We start from the raw sequence: 18065 nt of genomic DNA on the forward strand, positions 1-18065 counted from the left end.
CCCCCCGCCTCCTTCCCCCACTCCCTCGCCTCCGGCTCTGGGGCTGGCGGGTCTCGGTAACTGGATTCGTGACCCGCAGAGGACGGTGCCGACCCTGCTGCGGGGATCCGGCGCGGCCGGAGCTCGGTTATTTTTATGCCCGTCCTGTGGCCTGAACTCCGGGCTTGCTCGCGGCCCTGGAGGCTTGGTGCTGTTTCCTCCGGGCTCGCGCTCTAGCACCTGGAGCCACGGCCTCCTTTCCGGGCTCGGGGTGCTCGTTAACGGGGTGGTACGAGCCTCACGGACTTGTCTGCCCCGGTGGACCTCGAACCGCGATTCCCAGCTCTCGGCCTCGGGAGTCGGTTAGGATGACCGGCGCGAGCCACCAGCGTCCCGCAGTCCGTGCTAGAGTAGTTTAAAGAACTGCCACCCCGGCCAAGTCCACTTCCATCTCTCTAGCAAGTCGGTTCCTCCGGCCCGCAGGTGACCACTCGGCTCCTACAGCCCCACTAGTGCAGTACTAAAAGCGGCGGGTGTGTACTTACCATAGGAACCAAACCTGTATGTGCAGTGCGGAGAGTTTTACAAATCCCAGCCTCAAGAACTGAAGGTGGTGAGGATAAGAGTTGTGTGTGGAAGAAATATATCATGTACTAAGACATTTATCGTTGTCTGGCCCCAGTGCCGGTGGCTCTGGCCTGTCATCCTAGTTACTCAGGACCTGGCTGAGATCTGAGGATCTCTGTTCAAAGCCAGCCCGGACAGGAAAGTCCGTGAGACTCCTATCTCCAATAAACCACCAGAAAACCGGAAGTGGCGCTGTGGCTCAAGTGGTAGAGGGACAGCGCCCAGGCCCAGAGTTCAAGCCCCACGACCAACAAAAAAATTCTCTGAGTGTTTTATTAGATCATTCAAGATAGCAGATCCATAGGCTCATTCTTTAGGCCCAGAATTGGCTGATGATTTACTGATTTCCCAAATTAGCAAGGCTTATTTCTTTTCTCCCTATTTCCGTGGCATCTTGAGCAATCTTGCCCATTTGTGGTCTCTCTTCTCCCTTCTACCATCCTAACTCAGGTGCACTTTTGCAGTATTTCCTAGTCAGTCTGTTCTCCCTTCTCCAAACCATGTTACACGCTAACGGATTCACCCTACAGAGGTAAAGGTAGTAAAAGGTAGCACTCACTAGTGCTCTACCACTTGAGCCACACCCTTTTGCTTTTAGTTCTTTTCTCAGAATCTCAAGCTTTTATTTTTTTTCTCCTGGGATGGCTACAGTTTCTCTCATTTCTCTTTCTTGAGAATTTGCATTGCAAGCATAGACCACATCGCTGGTGACTAAATTGGCCTTTTAAAAGCAGAATACTGTGTGAACTCACTCTGACTTTCATTGTATGTTTTTTGCATTAGAAATCCAGGCCTCTACTGTACTGTACCTTTTAACTCTTATTTTCCCGTACACTTCACCTTAGCTAATTACTAAAATTGAACTTCCTTTGTCATCGTTTTAACTTGCCTTTGTTATTATTTGTTTTTCTTCCTAAACCATTTCCCCCATTTCTGCATATCTGGAACTTTTCCAAATCTCCCCCTCCTTTACCAAAACATGCACATACACTTATATAAAGACATACTATCTTCTTATAAGTGATAATAATTACTGTTTTTGAACTGGCTTAGGACTTTATCTGAGTCTCTATTTAATTTCTTCTTTTCTTGCACTTAATTTTTTCTCTTATTTCAGGATTTGGGGTGACTTTTAAAAAGAAAACAACATGGAAAATTTACATGAATTAAATAGATCATTAGTTTCCAAATCATTCCATTAAATTCTGTAAACTTAGTAAGGCCACACTGTTGCCCCTGAGACAGTAACTAGCACAAGGTTACATTCATAAATCACTGAAGTCTTACAGTGGAAACCAAAGTTACTCAATGCTTATACAGCTGCAAAGGCCAGACAGCAATCTCCTGTCCACCATTATAATAGTTACTTTGTAGAAGTATAGTCATTTCTGTGCATGTGATTTCCTACATTGTCTTTCCAGTGTATTCAGGGTAGGATCTGTGTATATCTAACAGAACTGTGCAAATAAACATTTGTCAAGTTTAAGTCACTGTTAAATGTTTGCCTTCTTGAAACACAGACTTTTTGTCCTAGCTTCACTTTAGACTATATATAAAGTCTAATGCATGACTATATTTCAAAAAATCATGCATTGAGTACTTTACTTTTTCAGTCATATGTCAACTTATTTGGGTTCAGTTTTTTATCTCAAAATTTATCGAGTTGTTTTTGATAAAGCTAATTCACATTATTAATGTAACCAAGCTTAAATATCATATTGTCTTGTGCTAATATTTATAAATATTTAAATTATCATTTTAGGGTGTAAACGGCTTTGAGGTTCAGAAACAAAACTGTTGCTGGCTACTGGTTTCACACAAACCTTGTGTAAAAGATGATGTGGTAAGTTTTTATATATTTATAAATAAACAAGTTCACAAATATTTTAAAAGTGTTGATGGATCGATGGATTGATTGATTGATTATGACTGGGTCTTTGCTGTGTAGAAAAGGCTAACCTTAAACTCAAAATCTCCTGCCTCTGCCTCCTGAGTCCTGAGGCTGGGCACTACCATGCCTGTCCACTCTTACTTTTATATGAAAAAAATAGAACATTCAAGGTGAGATGTACATATTATTTTAATGGCTGAATATTATAAATCTATAAAGCATTTACTGTATCTCAACAGACACAACTTTATGCATATCAGAAAGTTTATAAAGCTGTTGGATCCAAATTTTCAATTTCAGTCCTGCCACTTAATGACTCTATAACTTGGAACAAATTATAGAAGGAGAAAGGATAACATCTGTGCATTACCACCTTCAGTATTGGAAATAAGTTATACATGACCTATGCGGATTCCTACTAGAAATTTTTCACATATTCTGTGCTCAGTTTCCCCAATTGAAGTGTTTAATGAGTTCATATAAGTTAGCAAATGCTTTATTCCCAATGATTATTAGAAATCCAATTTCATGTCAGACAAAAAAGGTAATTAAAATAATAAAAATCAAAGAGATGGATCTGGAGTCAGGCATTATTGCTTCAGGTACTCAAATCTTGTCTTCCAAGCACTTCCTCAGTATCCATCTTTGGGAACTGGCTTCTCTGCATGTTGGCCCTTTTCTTCTGCTGCAGAAAATCTTTGTGGCAAAAGCAACAGCTGCCAGAAGTCCCAGCATAAGACTTCCTTATATTCGTGTATCCATCCCAGGGAAGGACTCTTTGGTTTTCCTGTATGACGTGTTCTCCATTGTAGATCAATTATGAAGCTATGATGTGATATGACATGATGTCCTTAAGCATAGGCATCTGAGGCTTCTGACATATATGGATAGTGATGAGTGATAAGGTCATAATTGATAGTCCCAGCAGAATCAAATAGGAAAGAGGGAGAGTATTGCCCAAAAATGCTCGGCAGGCAGAAATAACTCGTACAAATTCTAGCTTTGACATATTAATGTGTTTCACTAGGCTGTGCTTGCACAATAAACTATAACAGGGCATCCAAGGTCAAAAGGCAATTAAGTACCCCTCAAGGAAGAAGCCAGTGAATAACTCAGGATTTCTTAGACAGCAAATACACAGGCTCGAGTGGTATAATGTTTACTTAAAGCTAGAAAGAAATGATATGAAATCCAGCACTTTGTGATGTGTCAGGCCTCTAGCCTAGCAGATCTGATGGGCTGTGACTGCATGCATCTAGCTTTGTGCTGCAGCAAAAGTATACTGAACTTGCTCTACTGGGTCTGCACATGTAGGTAAATCATTCTAAGAAAATATTTTTGTGCCCTGTACAGAGGAAACAGAACTGTACTGGCTGTGACCTGAGTTCTTTGTATGCATTATGATAGCTTAGCTTACTAGTAGATCCTGTATCCAACTCTTAAGTCCTTCTAGGAAGAAAGGAAGGGTGCCAGGCCTTACTTGAAAACTTCTCTCAATACCTGTCTCTGCCTCAATCCACAAAGATTTAAAGTCTTCCCATTGTGGTTTTTGTGTGCCACACTCCTGGAATTAAATAAGATGCTGGTTTACTTTTTCAGGGTGTAGCAATGGTGGGAAAAATGATACAGATGGTTTATGGGAGAGTTAGAATCAAATCGTTTACGAAAATAAGCTAATTAATAAGTTTTTAATGAAAGAGGGCCAAGAAAGCAAAAGGAATGTTATCAAAGAAATAAGATGAATTGGGCCTGAAAGCTTCTAGGAAAAACTAAAGCTAGCTATAAAGGTGAAAGGTGACCAAAGGACAGGACGGTATAGTTGCATCTAATATTATCACATTTCATTTATTTAGATGGTAGCTCTGAAGAAAGCGAATGGTGATGCCATCTTAAAATTTGAACCATTAGTCCTTCATGTGCAGTGTCGGCAGTTGGAGGATGCACAGATTCTGGTAAATATTTGTAATTGCACTTGAATTATTTTAAGCATTAAGTTACCTATAAAAATAATCAGTGGCTAGATTGTTTTGCAGTTTTGTTTTATTTAATTATCTGTCCATGCATCTGATTAATCTATTTTTACTGTTAGAAAGAAAAATAATCTAGCAAAATATAGCATCAAGATTATGGCTCCTGTTTTTGTCCCTTACTCATAACTTTCTCATCGTTTGAATTAGTATTAAGCATCTGCTTGGTTGTGATTTTCTTTTTTCTTTTTTTTTTTCTTTTGGGTCCGGTCGTGGGGCCTGAAGTCTGGGCCTGGGCGCTGTCCCTCAGCTCTTCAGCTCAAGGCTAGTGCACTACCACTTGAGCCACAGTGCCACTTCCAGCTTTTTTCTTTTTGCCTATGTGATGCTGAGGAATCGAACCCAGGGCCTCAGGCATGCAAGGCAAGCACTCTACCACTGAGCCACCTTCCTAGCCCTGGTTGTGATTTTCTAGTTTATCCTCCTGTTCATTTTTATACCTTTTGTGACTTACACATAAAATTGTATTGCCTTATAAACATTCATTTAGTAACAAAGTACTGAGTCCCCATTTAACAGGCATTAGGGGTTCTCACCAATGATGAGTAAGATTGGAGAGGTTCTTGGTCCATCTTTTAAGGTATGATAGCAAAATTAAACACTGCACAGGAAAATAAAGAAAATGAGAACTGTAAGAACAAAGGGTCCTTGAGGGGCAGGGAGCAACAAGCTGATGATAGAGAATAGCATAAAAGGAAATCTTCATACAGGCCTGTTAAAGAGGTTTCTTTAAAACTGAAAAGTGGCAGAAAGACTAATAGTGCAAGCGAAGGAAAATCATAGTACTGAGTGTCAGCAGGAAAGAGCTTGAACCTAAGGGGACAACCACCTGAAAGAAGATGAGAGATGAGACCAGGTTGTTTAGGGCCTCATAGACCAGGAAGAAGAAATGGGGCTGCTTTCTGAGTGCAAGTAAAAATTACAAGGCTGAGGGTGAGCAGCTTGATAAGAATTGAGTCCTAAAACCCTCAGTTTTGGTGCACTATAGGAAGACAGTGGGAAATAGTGATGACTTGGCCTAACATGACAGTACTCTAAAGGGTGAAAAGGGAGCAGATTCAAGATGTATTTTAATGTTTCAGTTGCCAGATTTGGCAGATTGCATGGGGAAGATCAGCTTGAGAGAGGAGGAGAAAAAAAACATGTCAAAGATAACTCCTTAGGTATAGCTTGAGTACCTGGGTGTCTGTATTTCTTATCCACTTACATGGGTGTGCTGGAGTTTGAATAGTTGGGAATCAAAAGTTCTAGTCATCTATTAGATATGAAATGTGATTGACAGCTGTCTCAGTTGCCTGTCTGCTAGGGCTACCATAAGAAAATGTCATAGGATGGGAAGGGGAAACAAAGGAGGAGGCTACAATGCTTGATAAGAAATGTACTCATTATCTTGCCCATGTAATTGTAACCCCTCTGTACAGTATTTTCACAATTAAAAAGAAGATAGAAAATCGCATAGGTTGGATGAGTTAAAACAAAAGGAATTCATTGTCTGACAGTTCTGGATGCTGGGAGTCCAACATCAAGGTTGGTTTCTCCTCAGGCCTCTCTCGTTGGGTGGCAGGGTGGCAGGCAGCACCTATCCTGTATCCTTTCATGGCCTTTCCTCAGAATGAATGCCAGTAGCATCTCTTCTTATAAAGGATACCAGACCTACTGATTTAAACCCTACCAGAAATCCTCATTTAACCTGATTTAGTACCTTAAAAGTCCCTATGTCGAAATTCAGTCACCTCAGGGTTAGGGCTTCAATGTAGAAATTCTGAAGCCCTGTGGATCCAGTTCAGTCATAACAACAGCTAGAAAATTTCAAACTGATGTTTAGGTAGAAATCTGGAACTCAGAGGAGTGGACTGAAAATACACTTTGGGAAGATGCCAGTACATAGTATTTAAAGTACCGGGCCTAGATAAATCATCTCTAGAGGAAAGGCAAAAGAGAAAGAATGGGGCTGAGGAACAGGAGCACTAAGAGCTATCTGTAGTGGCATCAGTTCTTACTTTCTCCCTGGACTTTAATCTGTCCTTACGTTATGCCCTCATTATACCAGAACATATTACTTAACCTATAACCCAAACTTTTAACTCTCCTTTTCCCATACCAGGTCCCATTCTGAATGCTAGGCCTGAAAAGGCTCATCCATGATATTCTAGGCCAGAAGCCTCAGTGAGAGGAACTAATTGCAATAGAATTGGAGAAACTGAGGGCTGGGAAGGTGGCTCAGTGGTAGAGCGCTTGCCTTGCATGCATGAGGCCCTGGGTTCAATTCTTCAACATCACATAAGCAAAAAGAAAAAAAGCCGGAAGTGGTGCTGTGGCTCAAGTGGTAGAGCGCTAGCCTTGAGCTGAAGAGCTGAGGGACAGTGCCCAGGTCCAGAGTTCAGGCCCTAGACCAAACACCCCCATCCCCCCAAAAAAATGAAAAGAATTGGAGAAACTGAGAAAGTCTCTCATTCACAACTCTGTGAGCACATGCATGGAAATCTGCTGGGTATTAAGGAAAAGTTGAAAGAAGAAGGAAATTTATTTCTTCCTTAATGAGCTCTTATTTGTGCTTTAGAGGAGGGATTGTCTTATTGTAATAAGTATGATGTTTCAAGGAGCTGTGTTCGAGAGTAGTGGAAGATATATACTTTGAAGAAAGTAGCTGGGGAATTTTTTTTAGGAAGTAACTATTTTAGGAATAAGAAATAATAACAAATACAATAAAATAATAACTACTGAGAATAGTACAGGTAGAGGGATCAACAAAAATGGAGAAATTGACTGAAGAAAGGATTGGAGTATTCACAGATCTGAAGGGAGGCCAGTTGAGGTTAGATTAGAAATGAAGGCAGCAGTCAAGTCAGGTCAAATAGAAATCACAGAGCCTGGTTTAGAATATAGGTTCTGTCACTGCTTGATCTGTAAGGATGGATTGTAGGAAACAACAATGATAGACTAATCTAGAGATTCAAAGTGTAGAGGAAGGTGATAGACACCAGAGAGGGCATGAGGAGTACTTTGAAGGTTGAGTCAATAGGAACTGGGTATAGGAGATGAGGTAGAAAATTCCAAGGCTAATTGGGTTTGAAGTCAGAACTGAATGAGATGAGAAAGGAGTTTATGAAGGTTACAGTCAAGTTCAGGCTAGTAATCTGAACTGGAAGTGGTGATTATCAGCACATTTATGTTCTTTAAATCAAGAAACTGGATAGAAATTCAAAAGGAGAACATGTACTTAGGGAAAGGTTCTCAAGTTTCATTCTATTGATATATAGAGCCAAGTAATTCTTTAGGTCAAAATGTCCTATGCACTACCCATTATATACCAGCCTCCTCTCCTTTAAGCACTCCCAGCTCTGCAGCTGGCAAACCAATGTCTCTAGGCATTTTAGAATTGTCCCCTAAGGGAAAAATAGTTCTAGAGTAAGAACTGAACTAGAATCCAGGTGCCTGTGACTCATGCCTTTAATCCTTGCTACTCAGGAGGCTAAGATCTCGGAATTATAGTTAGAAGTCAGCCTGGATGGGAAAGTCCAGACTTATTTCTAATTAACCACTGAAAAGCCAGAAATGGAGCTGTAGCTCAAATGGTAGAGTTCTGGTCTTGAACAACAACAAAAACCCCACTGAACTAGAGAAAAATAAGGCTCCAGGGCCCCCATTTAAAGACTTTTTAGACATTTAGAAAATAACAAGGCAAAATAACTTAACATGGTCTTATAAGTTCAGAGTTTGGGGGCTTTATATGCTTTTTTTAAAAAATAATATTTCAACAAAGCCTTTTTTAGAAAAAAAAATGCTGCCTGGGTGTATTGCCCGTATCTGTAATCCTAGCTACATAAGAGGCTGAGATAGTGGTGGGATACACTTGTGGTTTCAGCTGCTCAAGAGACAGAGGATTATTGCAATTTCAAAAAGGCTTATGAATCACCCAGCACTGGTGGCTCACACCTGTAATTGTAGCCATTCAGGAGGATGATCTCTGTGATTCAAAGCCAGCCCAGGCAGAAAAGTCTCTGTGAAACTCTTATCTCCAATTAACCACTCAACAACCAGAAGTACAGCTGAGGTTCAAAGTGGTGAGCACTAGCCTTGAGCAAAAGAGCTCAGATACAGTGCCCAGGCCCTGAGTTCAAGCTCATGACTCTATCTGGAAACCAGACCGAGGGCAGAACTCAAGTGGTAGAGCACTTGCCTAGCAAACACAAAGCTCAGAGTTAAATCTTTAGTATTGAGGAGGGCAGGGAAAGATTCTTGGTTAACTCTTAGAGAAAATTTCATTCATTTAGATGTTTTAGTTAATTTTGTTTGCTTTTATATAACATGGTTATAGGAATTAGTTCTTTTTGCTATCTTCTGCTGTATGTAAACTATCACTAGCCAAACCTCTGTCTTATTCTAGTTGTGTTCTTTCTTGTACTTCAGAAACCAATATTCTGATATGTCCAGTCGGAATTTTGGTAGAATTTAAGGCATAGTCCATATAGCTAGCTAAAAATCCTTAATAGGTTTTTGGAGTTATATTATGTTTCTATGACTAATGCACTAAACTGATTAGAGTACCAGAATATAAAATGTTTTATTTTCTTACAGCATTCAGTGGCAATTGACTCTGGTTTCAGGAACTCTGGCATCACAGTGGGAAAAAGAGGAAAGACTATGTTGGTAAGATACCTTTTGGCAAAAGTGATTCTTTGCGTGTAAATTGGTCCTGACAATTGAATAATCTTCTAGCTAGGCTCTTGTCCTTATTCTATCCTTACTCAATTTTTCTTGTCATTTCCTTACTCTAAAGTTAACAATAACATAGTCTCTTTCCCAGAAGGCAAAGGCCAAAGTTTTTACATTTATGGTCTTAATTTATAATATGCTTACATGATTCTCTATTCTCCTTTTTGTAAATTGTCAAGACCAAATTTAATAAGCATCATGATGTTGTAGCAAGGGCCACGTAGGCATGTGAAGTGTTCCCTAGTGATACTGCTGGACCGCAGTTATACCCCAGGAACTTTTGCAAGGTCTTTAACCTCCCAGGTCTGAATTTCTCAGTCCTCTCAGAGGTCCAGCAAACTACTATCCTAGAGCCAAGTATAGCCGCAGGAGCCAGAACCCACTCTCCCTACTGATTAGCCATTAGATATGCTTGCTTTGGTGTCATAGTAGCAAAACTGAACAGTTGAACAGATACTTTATGGCTCACAAAGTCAAAAATATTTACTGTTATTTCACAGAAAAATATGTCAGCTAGATGATCTATAATACCCCCCAATCCCACATTCTTTTTGTCCTTTCCTGACTGAGCCAACCCCTACTTATTTTACCCAGTCTGATCGCCTGTGGTATTTACTGTTTAGCCTGGTATATATTATTTGCTTTTGAGCTGGATCAGATTACCCACTATTCTAGCTCTCTAGACATTTTCTGTCTATTTTTAACAAATAACCTATTTTCCAAATAGAGAAGCCTTACAAAAAAAAGAGATCTATAAAGCATGACTAAATAGAAAATCAAAACCCTCAGTTCTGGTCTGTGTCCCCACCACACTGCATCTGTGGCTGTTGCAGCGGCAGAGCCTCACCTTTTTCTCCTTTGTTCTTTGTGTCCACTTAGTTGCACATCCTATCAAGATTTCTGCCTCTACTTTCTCACACCTGACTCTACCCCAGACCTCTGCAACATCCTCTGCTTCAGTCTTTGCTCATTACTCCCCTCTCTATAGCTATTTCTGGTTCGTTTTCATAATATAGTTAGTAATAGTCCAACCAGCACTGTCAGAATCCTTTGAAAATTTTGTGTCTCAAGATTTTTCCTAATATTCAAGAGGTTATAAAAACTGTTTGCAAATATCTCTTTATGTTGATATTAATAGCTCTTATATGACTAAGTATGCCTATATGACCATATAGACATTGTTTGCCAAATGTGTTGTATTCTTCTCTTATGTTTCTGTGGCCAAAGTGGTCCCTCTGTGTATGTCTGGTGAAATTGCAACTTTTATTAAAAAAAAAAATTTCAACTCAAATCCTGATTTCCCATAAAACTGAGTCCTCAGACTAGTTGTTCTTTCATGTTTTATTAGCACCTGTGTACGTGTATGTGAGCGTGTGTGCAAGCATGTGTTTCTTCTCCTTCTTTGTTCTTGTGTTTATTTCCTGTTGTAAAATGTGAGCTTTAAAGGCAGAGGCCCCCTTTTCCTCTTCTTGCATTTTCCCAGCATATAAGAGAGCTAGAATATTTCAGATATTCAGCAAAGATGAATTTTTATTTTACTCTGCATAATATGGTTTTGTTTGTTTTTTTTGTTTTTAATTTTAATTTTTGCTTTTTTCTGCTCTTCTTTTTACCTTTATCATCTATTTGGAATATGTTGACTGCTTTATGCCAGGGCCACTAAGATTGGCAAGCCTAAAGCATTAAAACAAAATAAAACAAAAACCAGCCTCTGCTAGACTCCAGTAGCTCATACCTGTAATCCTAACTACTCAGGAGGCTGAGATTAGAGGATCACAGTTGAAAGCCAGCTCCAGCAGGAAAGTCCATGATAGCTTTGTCTCCAATTAACCACCAAAAAGCCAGAAGTGGAATTGTGGCTCAAATGGTAGAGCACTAGCCTTGAGCAAAAACACTTAGGCACAGTGCCCAGGCCCTGAGATCAAGTCCTAGAAATGGCAGGGAAGACAGGAAGGAAGGAAGGAGAGGGGAGAAGGAAGAGAGGGGAGAAGGGAGAGAGAAGGAGGAAAGAAGGGAAGGAAAGAGGAAGAAAGAAAATACTCATTTTGTGTGAACTAAGGAATGGTGGCATCTGGTCCCTTTGTATTTTCCCTTGAGGGTTCTTTTAAGGTTTTATTTAGTTCTTTTCTTTAAATTGCGATTTAAAGCTTAAACATAGTGAGATTGAAAAGTTCTGCTCTGGATTCTTTGATACCCTCTGCTTCTCTGAAGACAAAATGTAGAATTTCTTTCTTTAGAATGACTGTATATAATGAGGAAATGTACTTAATCTTCCTTGATTCAACTGTGTTCAGTTAAATTATATCAAAGCACAGATGTACATGCTATAGTAAAACTAAACTGTTCAAGTCCAACCCTGACTAGAACTTTTCTTTAGTTATCTTTAGTATCTGTATCATATTAGTCTTTATATTTAAATTTAAACTGTTGTTTGTTTGTTTTTCCGGTAGGCTGTCCGGAGTACACATGGCTTAGAGGTTCCATTAAGCCATAAAGGAAATCTGATGGTGACAGAAGAATACATTGAATTCCTATTAAAGATAGCAAATCAAAAAATGGAAGAAAACAAGAAAAGAATTGATAGGTATAACTAACTGAATATTTCTGTTATTCTTTATTTTTTGTACGGTTTTTATTGTAAAAATGCTGTACAGATGGGTTATGGTTACATGAGCAAGCTAATGAGTACATTTCCTATTGAGCATTGTTGCCTCCTCCTTTGTTTATATGTCAGCTTTGAAAATATTAATCCGTACCATTTTTATATTCTCAACTGCTTTTCTACTTGCAGTCTTCTTCTACTTCTGCTTTCCCAGTTTGCAGTGGCTGACAGGTACATGACACTCTGGCCATTGTGCTTTTTCTCTTACTGGGATAAGACACCCCTAACTTGGATGAGATGGAATCAAATTTTTTTTTCTAATTAGTATCATGGTTGAATGTAGAGTCTCCAGTTTACTGAGATACTTGCTCAGCTGATACTTTACCACCTGAGCCATGCCTTCTACCCAGCTTTTTGCTAGTTATTTTGGGGATGGACTCTTACAAGTTTTTCTGCATGAGGTGGCTTTAAACTGTAATCCTCTGGATTTCAGCCTACCCAGTAGCTAAGGTCACAGGCATAAACAGCCAGCATCTGGCTGTTTTGAAAACAAATCTGGGCTGGCCTTGAACTCCTATCACCCTATCTCTGCCTCCAAAGCAGCTAGGGTTACAGGCTTTTGTCATCTCACCTGGCTTAATATCTAGACTTTTTCTTTTTTCTTTTTTTGTGCCAGTCCTGAGGCTTGAGCTTAGACTTAGGGCTCAGGACCTATTCCCTGGCATTTTTGGTTGTTAACTGGGGATGGACTTTCCTGGCTTTGACCCATTATCCTCCTATCTTAACATCCTCAGTAGCTAGGATTACAGACAGGAGCCACTGATGCCTGGCAACATTGAGAACTTTTTTGAAGCAGCAAAGTCTAGAAGTTCCAGTGGTACTAGTATGACATGGTACAAAGAAGTAGAATTAATCTCCAAAGGCAAAAGTGAATTCAGATCATATTCTGCCAAGTTATTCAGTCTGGTTCCACCAGGTTACTCTATGTCTTAATTTTTCTGATTTGAGGGAAATAGCTATTTTTAAGAATAGTACAAAAAGTTTAAAAGATGTCAAGTGATAGCTTTACCCTTTCCTAAGTTGGCCAGTAATCACAATTCTAGATCTAACCCATGAGAAAGGGATAGGTCTTAAACTAGCCAGAGCTTAAAAACATTGACTGACCCTCTTGGTCATTGATGAACTTTCAGAGTAGTGGCCTTTCTGTTTCTTTCACTCAAAGAGAATAAACCTAGAGTCACATCAGTACCATCACATCACTTCCTTATTTGAAGCATAGAATTAACAAAATTAAATGACTGTTTTCTTAGTTCTCCCAGGGAAAGTACATAATAATGTACCATTTTATATACATTGTAGAGAAGTTAATTCGTTACATATAGTGGATGTCTTAGAGCATTTGGGCTTACTTTCCTAGCTGGTTGGTAAAAATGTCCAAAGTACAAAGATTGTAACAAAAGCAATGATTCCAGGTAAGCAACTGAAAAACAACTAGCTATTCACCAACCTACAGATTTGAACATTAGTTATTAACTGACTGATACCATGCCAAAAGTTTAATACATTTATTAGACAGTACTCCAGTGAGACTATTTGCTAAAACATAGAAAGTAGCAAATCAGTTCTTTCTGTTTCCTTACTTGAATTTTAACAAGATTATAAATATAGCCTGAGATCAACTAACTATACACCTGGTGAAGTTAATTGAGCTACATTCACCAACTCTAAAATCAAATTACGTTTTAAATCCATTAACTCAAAAATACGTTTTAAGATTATAGTATGCATACTGCTATCAAGAGAGCTATGCTCATCATATAAAATCAGGGAAAAATTAAAGAAGGGTAAAAAATGTCTTAAGATACTGATTAGACGATTACATGTGAATTCAAAAAATGTGAACAAATTAGGGAGCTGTTTTGGAGGCAGCTGTATATTCAGCCAAGTGCAGAGAAAGCTACAAGCTGCTTTCTGATGCTGAAAGGAGAAAAAATAATAATAAATATGGGAGGTGATGAGTTATGCAATCAGACAGGAAAAACTAAAATTATTCTGTCGTAGAAACCAGTTTCACAATTCAACTGTCTATAGAGAATTTTTCTTTACTCAAAAATCTTCATATAGAACACTTCAGCAAGAAGAAATTGTCTGCAAAAGTAGAAATCAAAATGAAGAGGTGAGGTATTTTTAATAGAACGTCATGTTTGTAAAAACAGTTCCCAAGCCCACTCTGAGTGGGAAGAGACTTCCCCAGCAGCACAGCTGGGTTCCTGTGGTTTCTGGAGCTGGGCAGGACAAGGCCTACGAGGAGCAGCCTGCTTTGTAAACAGTGAATTTGGAGACTGGAAGAGACAGGGATTGACACCAGGCCTAGTAGATGATTTCAGACATAATGATTTCCAGGTGAAAATACAAAGTGTACAGATCTATTTACTAACTACATGAGGAAGGCTTTCTTTGTGTCTATTAATAGGAGGTTAGGATATGGATCCAATGAAACCACCAGTTGTCTAGGAGTAGAATGAAATTAACCATGAATGAATGAGATTAACTCTTTTCATCAGCTATGTAATAAGAAAATGTTAAACAAAACACAGCATAAAAGGGCTGGGTATATTGGCATATAATATTGTTAAGACTAGAATATGAAAGACAAAGTAATTGAATCTATTTCTAGTGAGTTGATATGTCTTAACTCTTTTTTTTAACTGTGATAAAATATGTATAACATGGAATTTCCCAATTTCTCCAATGGCCTTAAGTACATTGACATTGCTGTGTAGCAGTTACCACTATCCATCTCCAGAGTGTTTCCATCATCCTGCACAGAAATTCTGTACCCATTAAACAGTTACTGCCACTCCCCATTCTCCCTGTTCCCAGAGAGCACTACTCCTTTCTGTCTCTGAATTGGACTGCTATAGATTTTTTATAAAAGTAAAATTGTATGTGTCTTCTTGTGTCTGACTTACTTCACTCATTGAAATCATAAAGGTTCCTCTATGCTACAGCATATATCAGTATTTTCTTCTGTTTCCGAAAAGAAAAAAAATGTTTTCCATTTGTAGACCCTTTTTTGTTTATTCATGTGTCCATAGACAGTTGAGTAGTTTCTACCTTTTACTTACTGTGAATAATGCTGCTCTCAACATCAGTTTACAGGTATCTGTCCCTGCTTTCAGTTCTTTTAGATATATATCTAGAAGCAAAATGGATAGGTCACATTGTAATTCTGCATTCAATTTTTGAAGAGCCTCAGTACTATTTTTTCACCGCAGCTATACCATTATATATTATTACCAGGAGTGAGAAACTGCAACAGATCCTTGCCAACACTTGTTATTTTCTAAGCTAGCAGGGGTTGAAGTGCTGTATCAGTATAGTCTTGCTTTTAATTTCTGTAGTGACTAAGTGACGTTTGATGACATTTCATGTGTTTATTGACTATATGTTTTCTTCTTTGGATAAAGATTCTAGTCCTTTACTCATTGTTTATTTTGAATTGTCAACTTTTTTGTTGAGATGCAGGAGTTCTTTATATTCTGGATGTTAATCCCTTATCAATATATTTTTCTTTGTGGATGATATTCCAATTTTGTGGGTCATCTTTTTGTGATACTGTTTTTTCACATATGAAAAATTAAGGTACAGTTCATCTATTTTTTCTTTGTCATATATGTTTTGAGTGTCATACTTAACAAATTATTGCCAAATTTAGTGTAATGAAACTTTTTCCTATACTTTTTTAAAGAGTTTTGACAAAGCCTTACAGATAGGTGAAAACAGTAAATCCTCTTTTGCAACCCAGAACTCATTGTTGAGTGAGATTTTTGATATATGTGAGAAGGAGTATGATTTCCACAGTAGTTGGCAATGTGGGGGTTTTTTAATCCACAGGTTAGCTCTAAGAATAAAGTTACTGTTAAAACTAATAAAATAAAATAATTGTAGTTTCAGTTCTTGCATTTAAATCCTTGAGTTGAGCAATGGGTGATTTTTAATACTGGTATGTAAATGGCTGAATGAGAGACTGGCAAGACCTATTGTTGATAAATCTTTGCTGTGCCACAGCTACAGTTCAAGTTCCATCGGAACTCCCTGTGTGACCTAGTCTAGCTCTGCTTTCAGTCTCTCCGAGGCTAGATAATACTTGGTTCTTGGCAACAGGTGAAAACAAGGGTTGCGGTAATTCTATCATACAAGTGATTGATTAAAGATGAGTAAGTGCTTGTAAAGCACTGCTGGGCATTGGAATCCAGAGAAAAATCTGAAATGAGACCTGCTGGGATAGTGATAGCAGCATAAATTGAGACTCCAGACTGCCTCCTAAGTGACTGTAACTCAACTTGGAAAATGTTAAATACCTAAGAAAGATAGAATACTCTAGGATTTCCAAAGAGGAAACTTATTGTATTCAAAGAATTCTAGAAGTGCTTCAGGGAAGAAGTCAGTGAATGGGGGCTTAAAATTACAGGCAGAATTTTTGTATGAGAGAAAGGGGAAATTTCATGGTAGGCAAAGAAAAGGACAACAAAAGAGAGTGGTAATATGTAAGCCATAATAGAAATTAATGAATAGTTTGCCTGATGCAAATGGCAGAAGAGGAAGAATTCTATTACATCACTTTGCTGCTTTCTTTCCTGATTGTACTGCTCCATTACTTCCATGTTTTTTTATTTTAATATCTTTTCCTCGACCCTTATATCTAGTATGAAATTTGAGGTTGAATACATGTTGTTTAGGGGTGATTGCAATCCACTTGTCAGGATTTTTCTGAACTGAAAACATATTTACTACTTAAGCAATGTCAAAAGCAAAAGGCATATTATTTCTATGACTTCCGTTTTTATTTATAAGACTCATGATAGGACATTGTTGTTTTACATAATCTAGAAGTTCTGGTATATTTCAGTCATTACTTCCAAAGTGCACTGATATTGCAATAATACTTAATTGTTCACAGGTTTTACAACTGCCTACAGCATGCTTTGGAAAAAGAAACAATCACTGATTCACATCCTAAGGTCAAAGAGAAAAACAAGTCATCTTATACTCACAAGAAAAAGAAACCAGAAAAAACACATGGCCAATGTATTCCTGAAGAAAATGATGAAAAAGTTGAAAGTGACAATGATGATGAAGACCCAAAAATCAACTCTACCATCTTCCCTGAAGATTACTAGCATTTACCTTTGAAGTGTTTTGGTAAAATGTTTCCAATAGATTTTATAAAACTGCTCTTTATAAGAGTTTCTTGCATGTATTGTCTATTTAGAAAAACAATATTTCTCTATATTCAGAGAAACCCATTTTGATGTATACATGACTTTTAAAAATAGCTTTGTATATTTATTCAGTATGTTTTAATGTTTGCTCGTTTAATACTCCCTTGTTAAACACAAAGAGAATCTTTGCAAAATTATCACTTTCAGTGCCTCTGTTTTGTTACAACTTCCAGTTCTATGAAATAGGAAAACAAAGTACAACATTCTTTGAAGACAACCTTACATCATGGACATTTCATTAAAAATCATAGTAACATGAAACTAACTTTGAAATATCCTCCAGCTTTTAGAAGAAAGTTTGAATTTACTCCTGTTTCCATGGAGTACAGTGACAAGTTGTTTTCCCCCTTTTGACCTCTTGAATAAACAACTGATACCAATTTTATTCATGACAAAATATCTGAGCCCCTTTTCCTCATTGTTTATTATAAATCAGACCTTAACATTGTACAGACTTTGAAACACATGGGCATAATTTTTCACTAAGGCTGATCAGAAATAACCACTAATACATAAGCATCATACTCAAACAAGTGTGCTATAGAAAAAATTCAAGGATCAGAAGCCTTGAGTGTGAATTGAAGCTTGAGCTTCTAGAGCAAACCATTTACTTTCCAAAGCTTCTGTTTCATGCTCTTCTGCATAAAAGTACTTCTGATAACTGCCTTATTTATATTATAGGAGTATTAACAGTATCAAATTTAAAATATTTGTGAGCAGATCATTGTGCATGTATGTGAGCATTTATCCTTATAAAATGGTTATTTTAAACTTTAGAATGTACCAAATCATAAAAAATATATTTAAGGGGCTGGGAAGGTGACTCCGTGGTAGAGTGCTTGCCTTGCATGCATGAGGCCCTGGTTTGATTCCTCAATACCACATAAGCAGAAAAAGCCAGAAGTGGTGCTGTGGCTCGAGTGGTAGAGCACTCACCT

The 18065-nt window shown here is 38.2% G+C and overlaps 1 protein-coding gene across 1 annotated transcript in view; it reads left to right on the forward strand.

The window, feature by feature from the left end:
• Window positions 1-17530, forward strand: part of Tyw3 (tRNA-yW synthesizing protein 3 homolog (S. cerevisiae)) — an 18982-nt gene extending 1452 nt beyond the window's left edge. Inside the window, exons 2-6 of the mRNA XM_013016977.1 lie at window positions 2369-2449; window positions 4351-4449; window positions 9103-9174; window positions 11691-11824; window positions 16806-17530. Coding sequence (XP_012872431.1) covers window positions 2369-2449; window positions 4351-4449; window positions 9103-9174; window positions 11691-11824; window positions 16806-17025 — 606 coding nt within the window. The 3' untranslated portion in view covers window positions 17026-17530. The remainder of the gene's footprint in view (window positions 1-2368; window positions 2450-4350; window positions 4450-9102; window positions 9175-11690; window positions 11825-16805) is intronic.
• The last annotated feature ends 535 nt before the right edge of the window (window positions 17531-18065 follow it).

Source organism: Dipodomys ordii, unplaced genomic scaffold, assembly GCF_000151885.1.
Source record: "Dipodomys ordii isolate 6190 unplaced genomic scaffold, Dord_2.0 Scaffold33, whole genome shotgun sequence".
NCBI lineage: Eukaryota > Metazoa > Chordata > Mammalia > Rodentia > Heteromyidae > Dipodomys > Dipodomys ordii.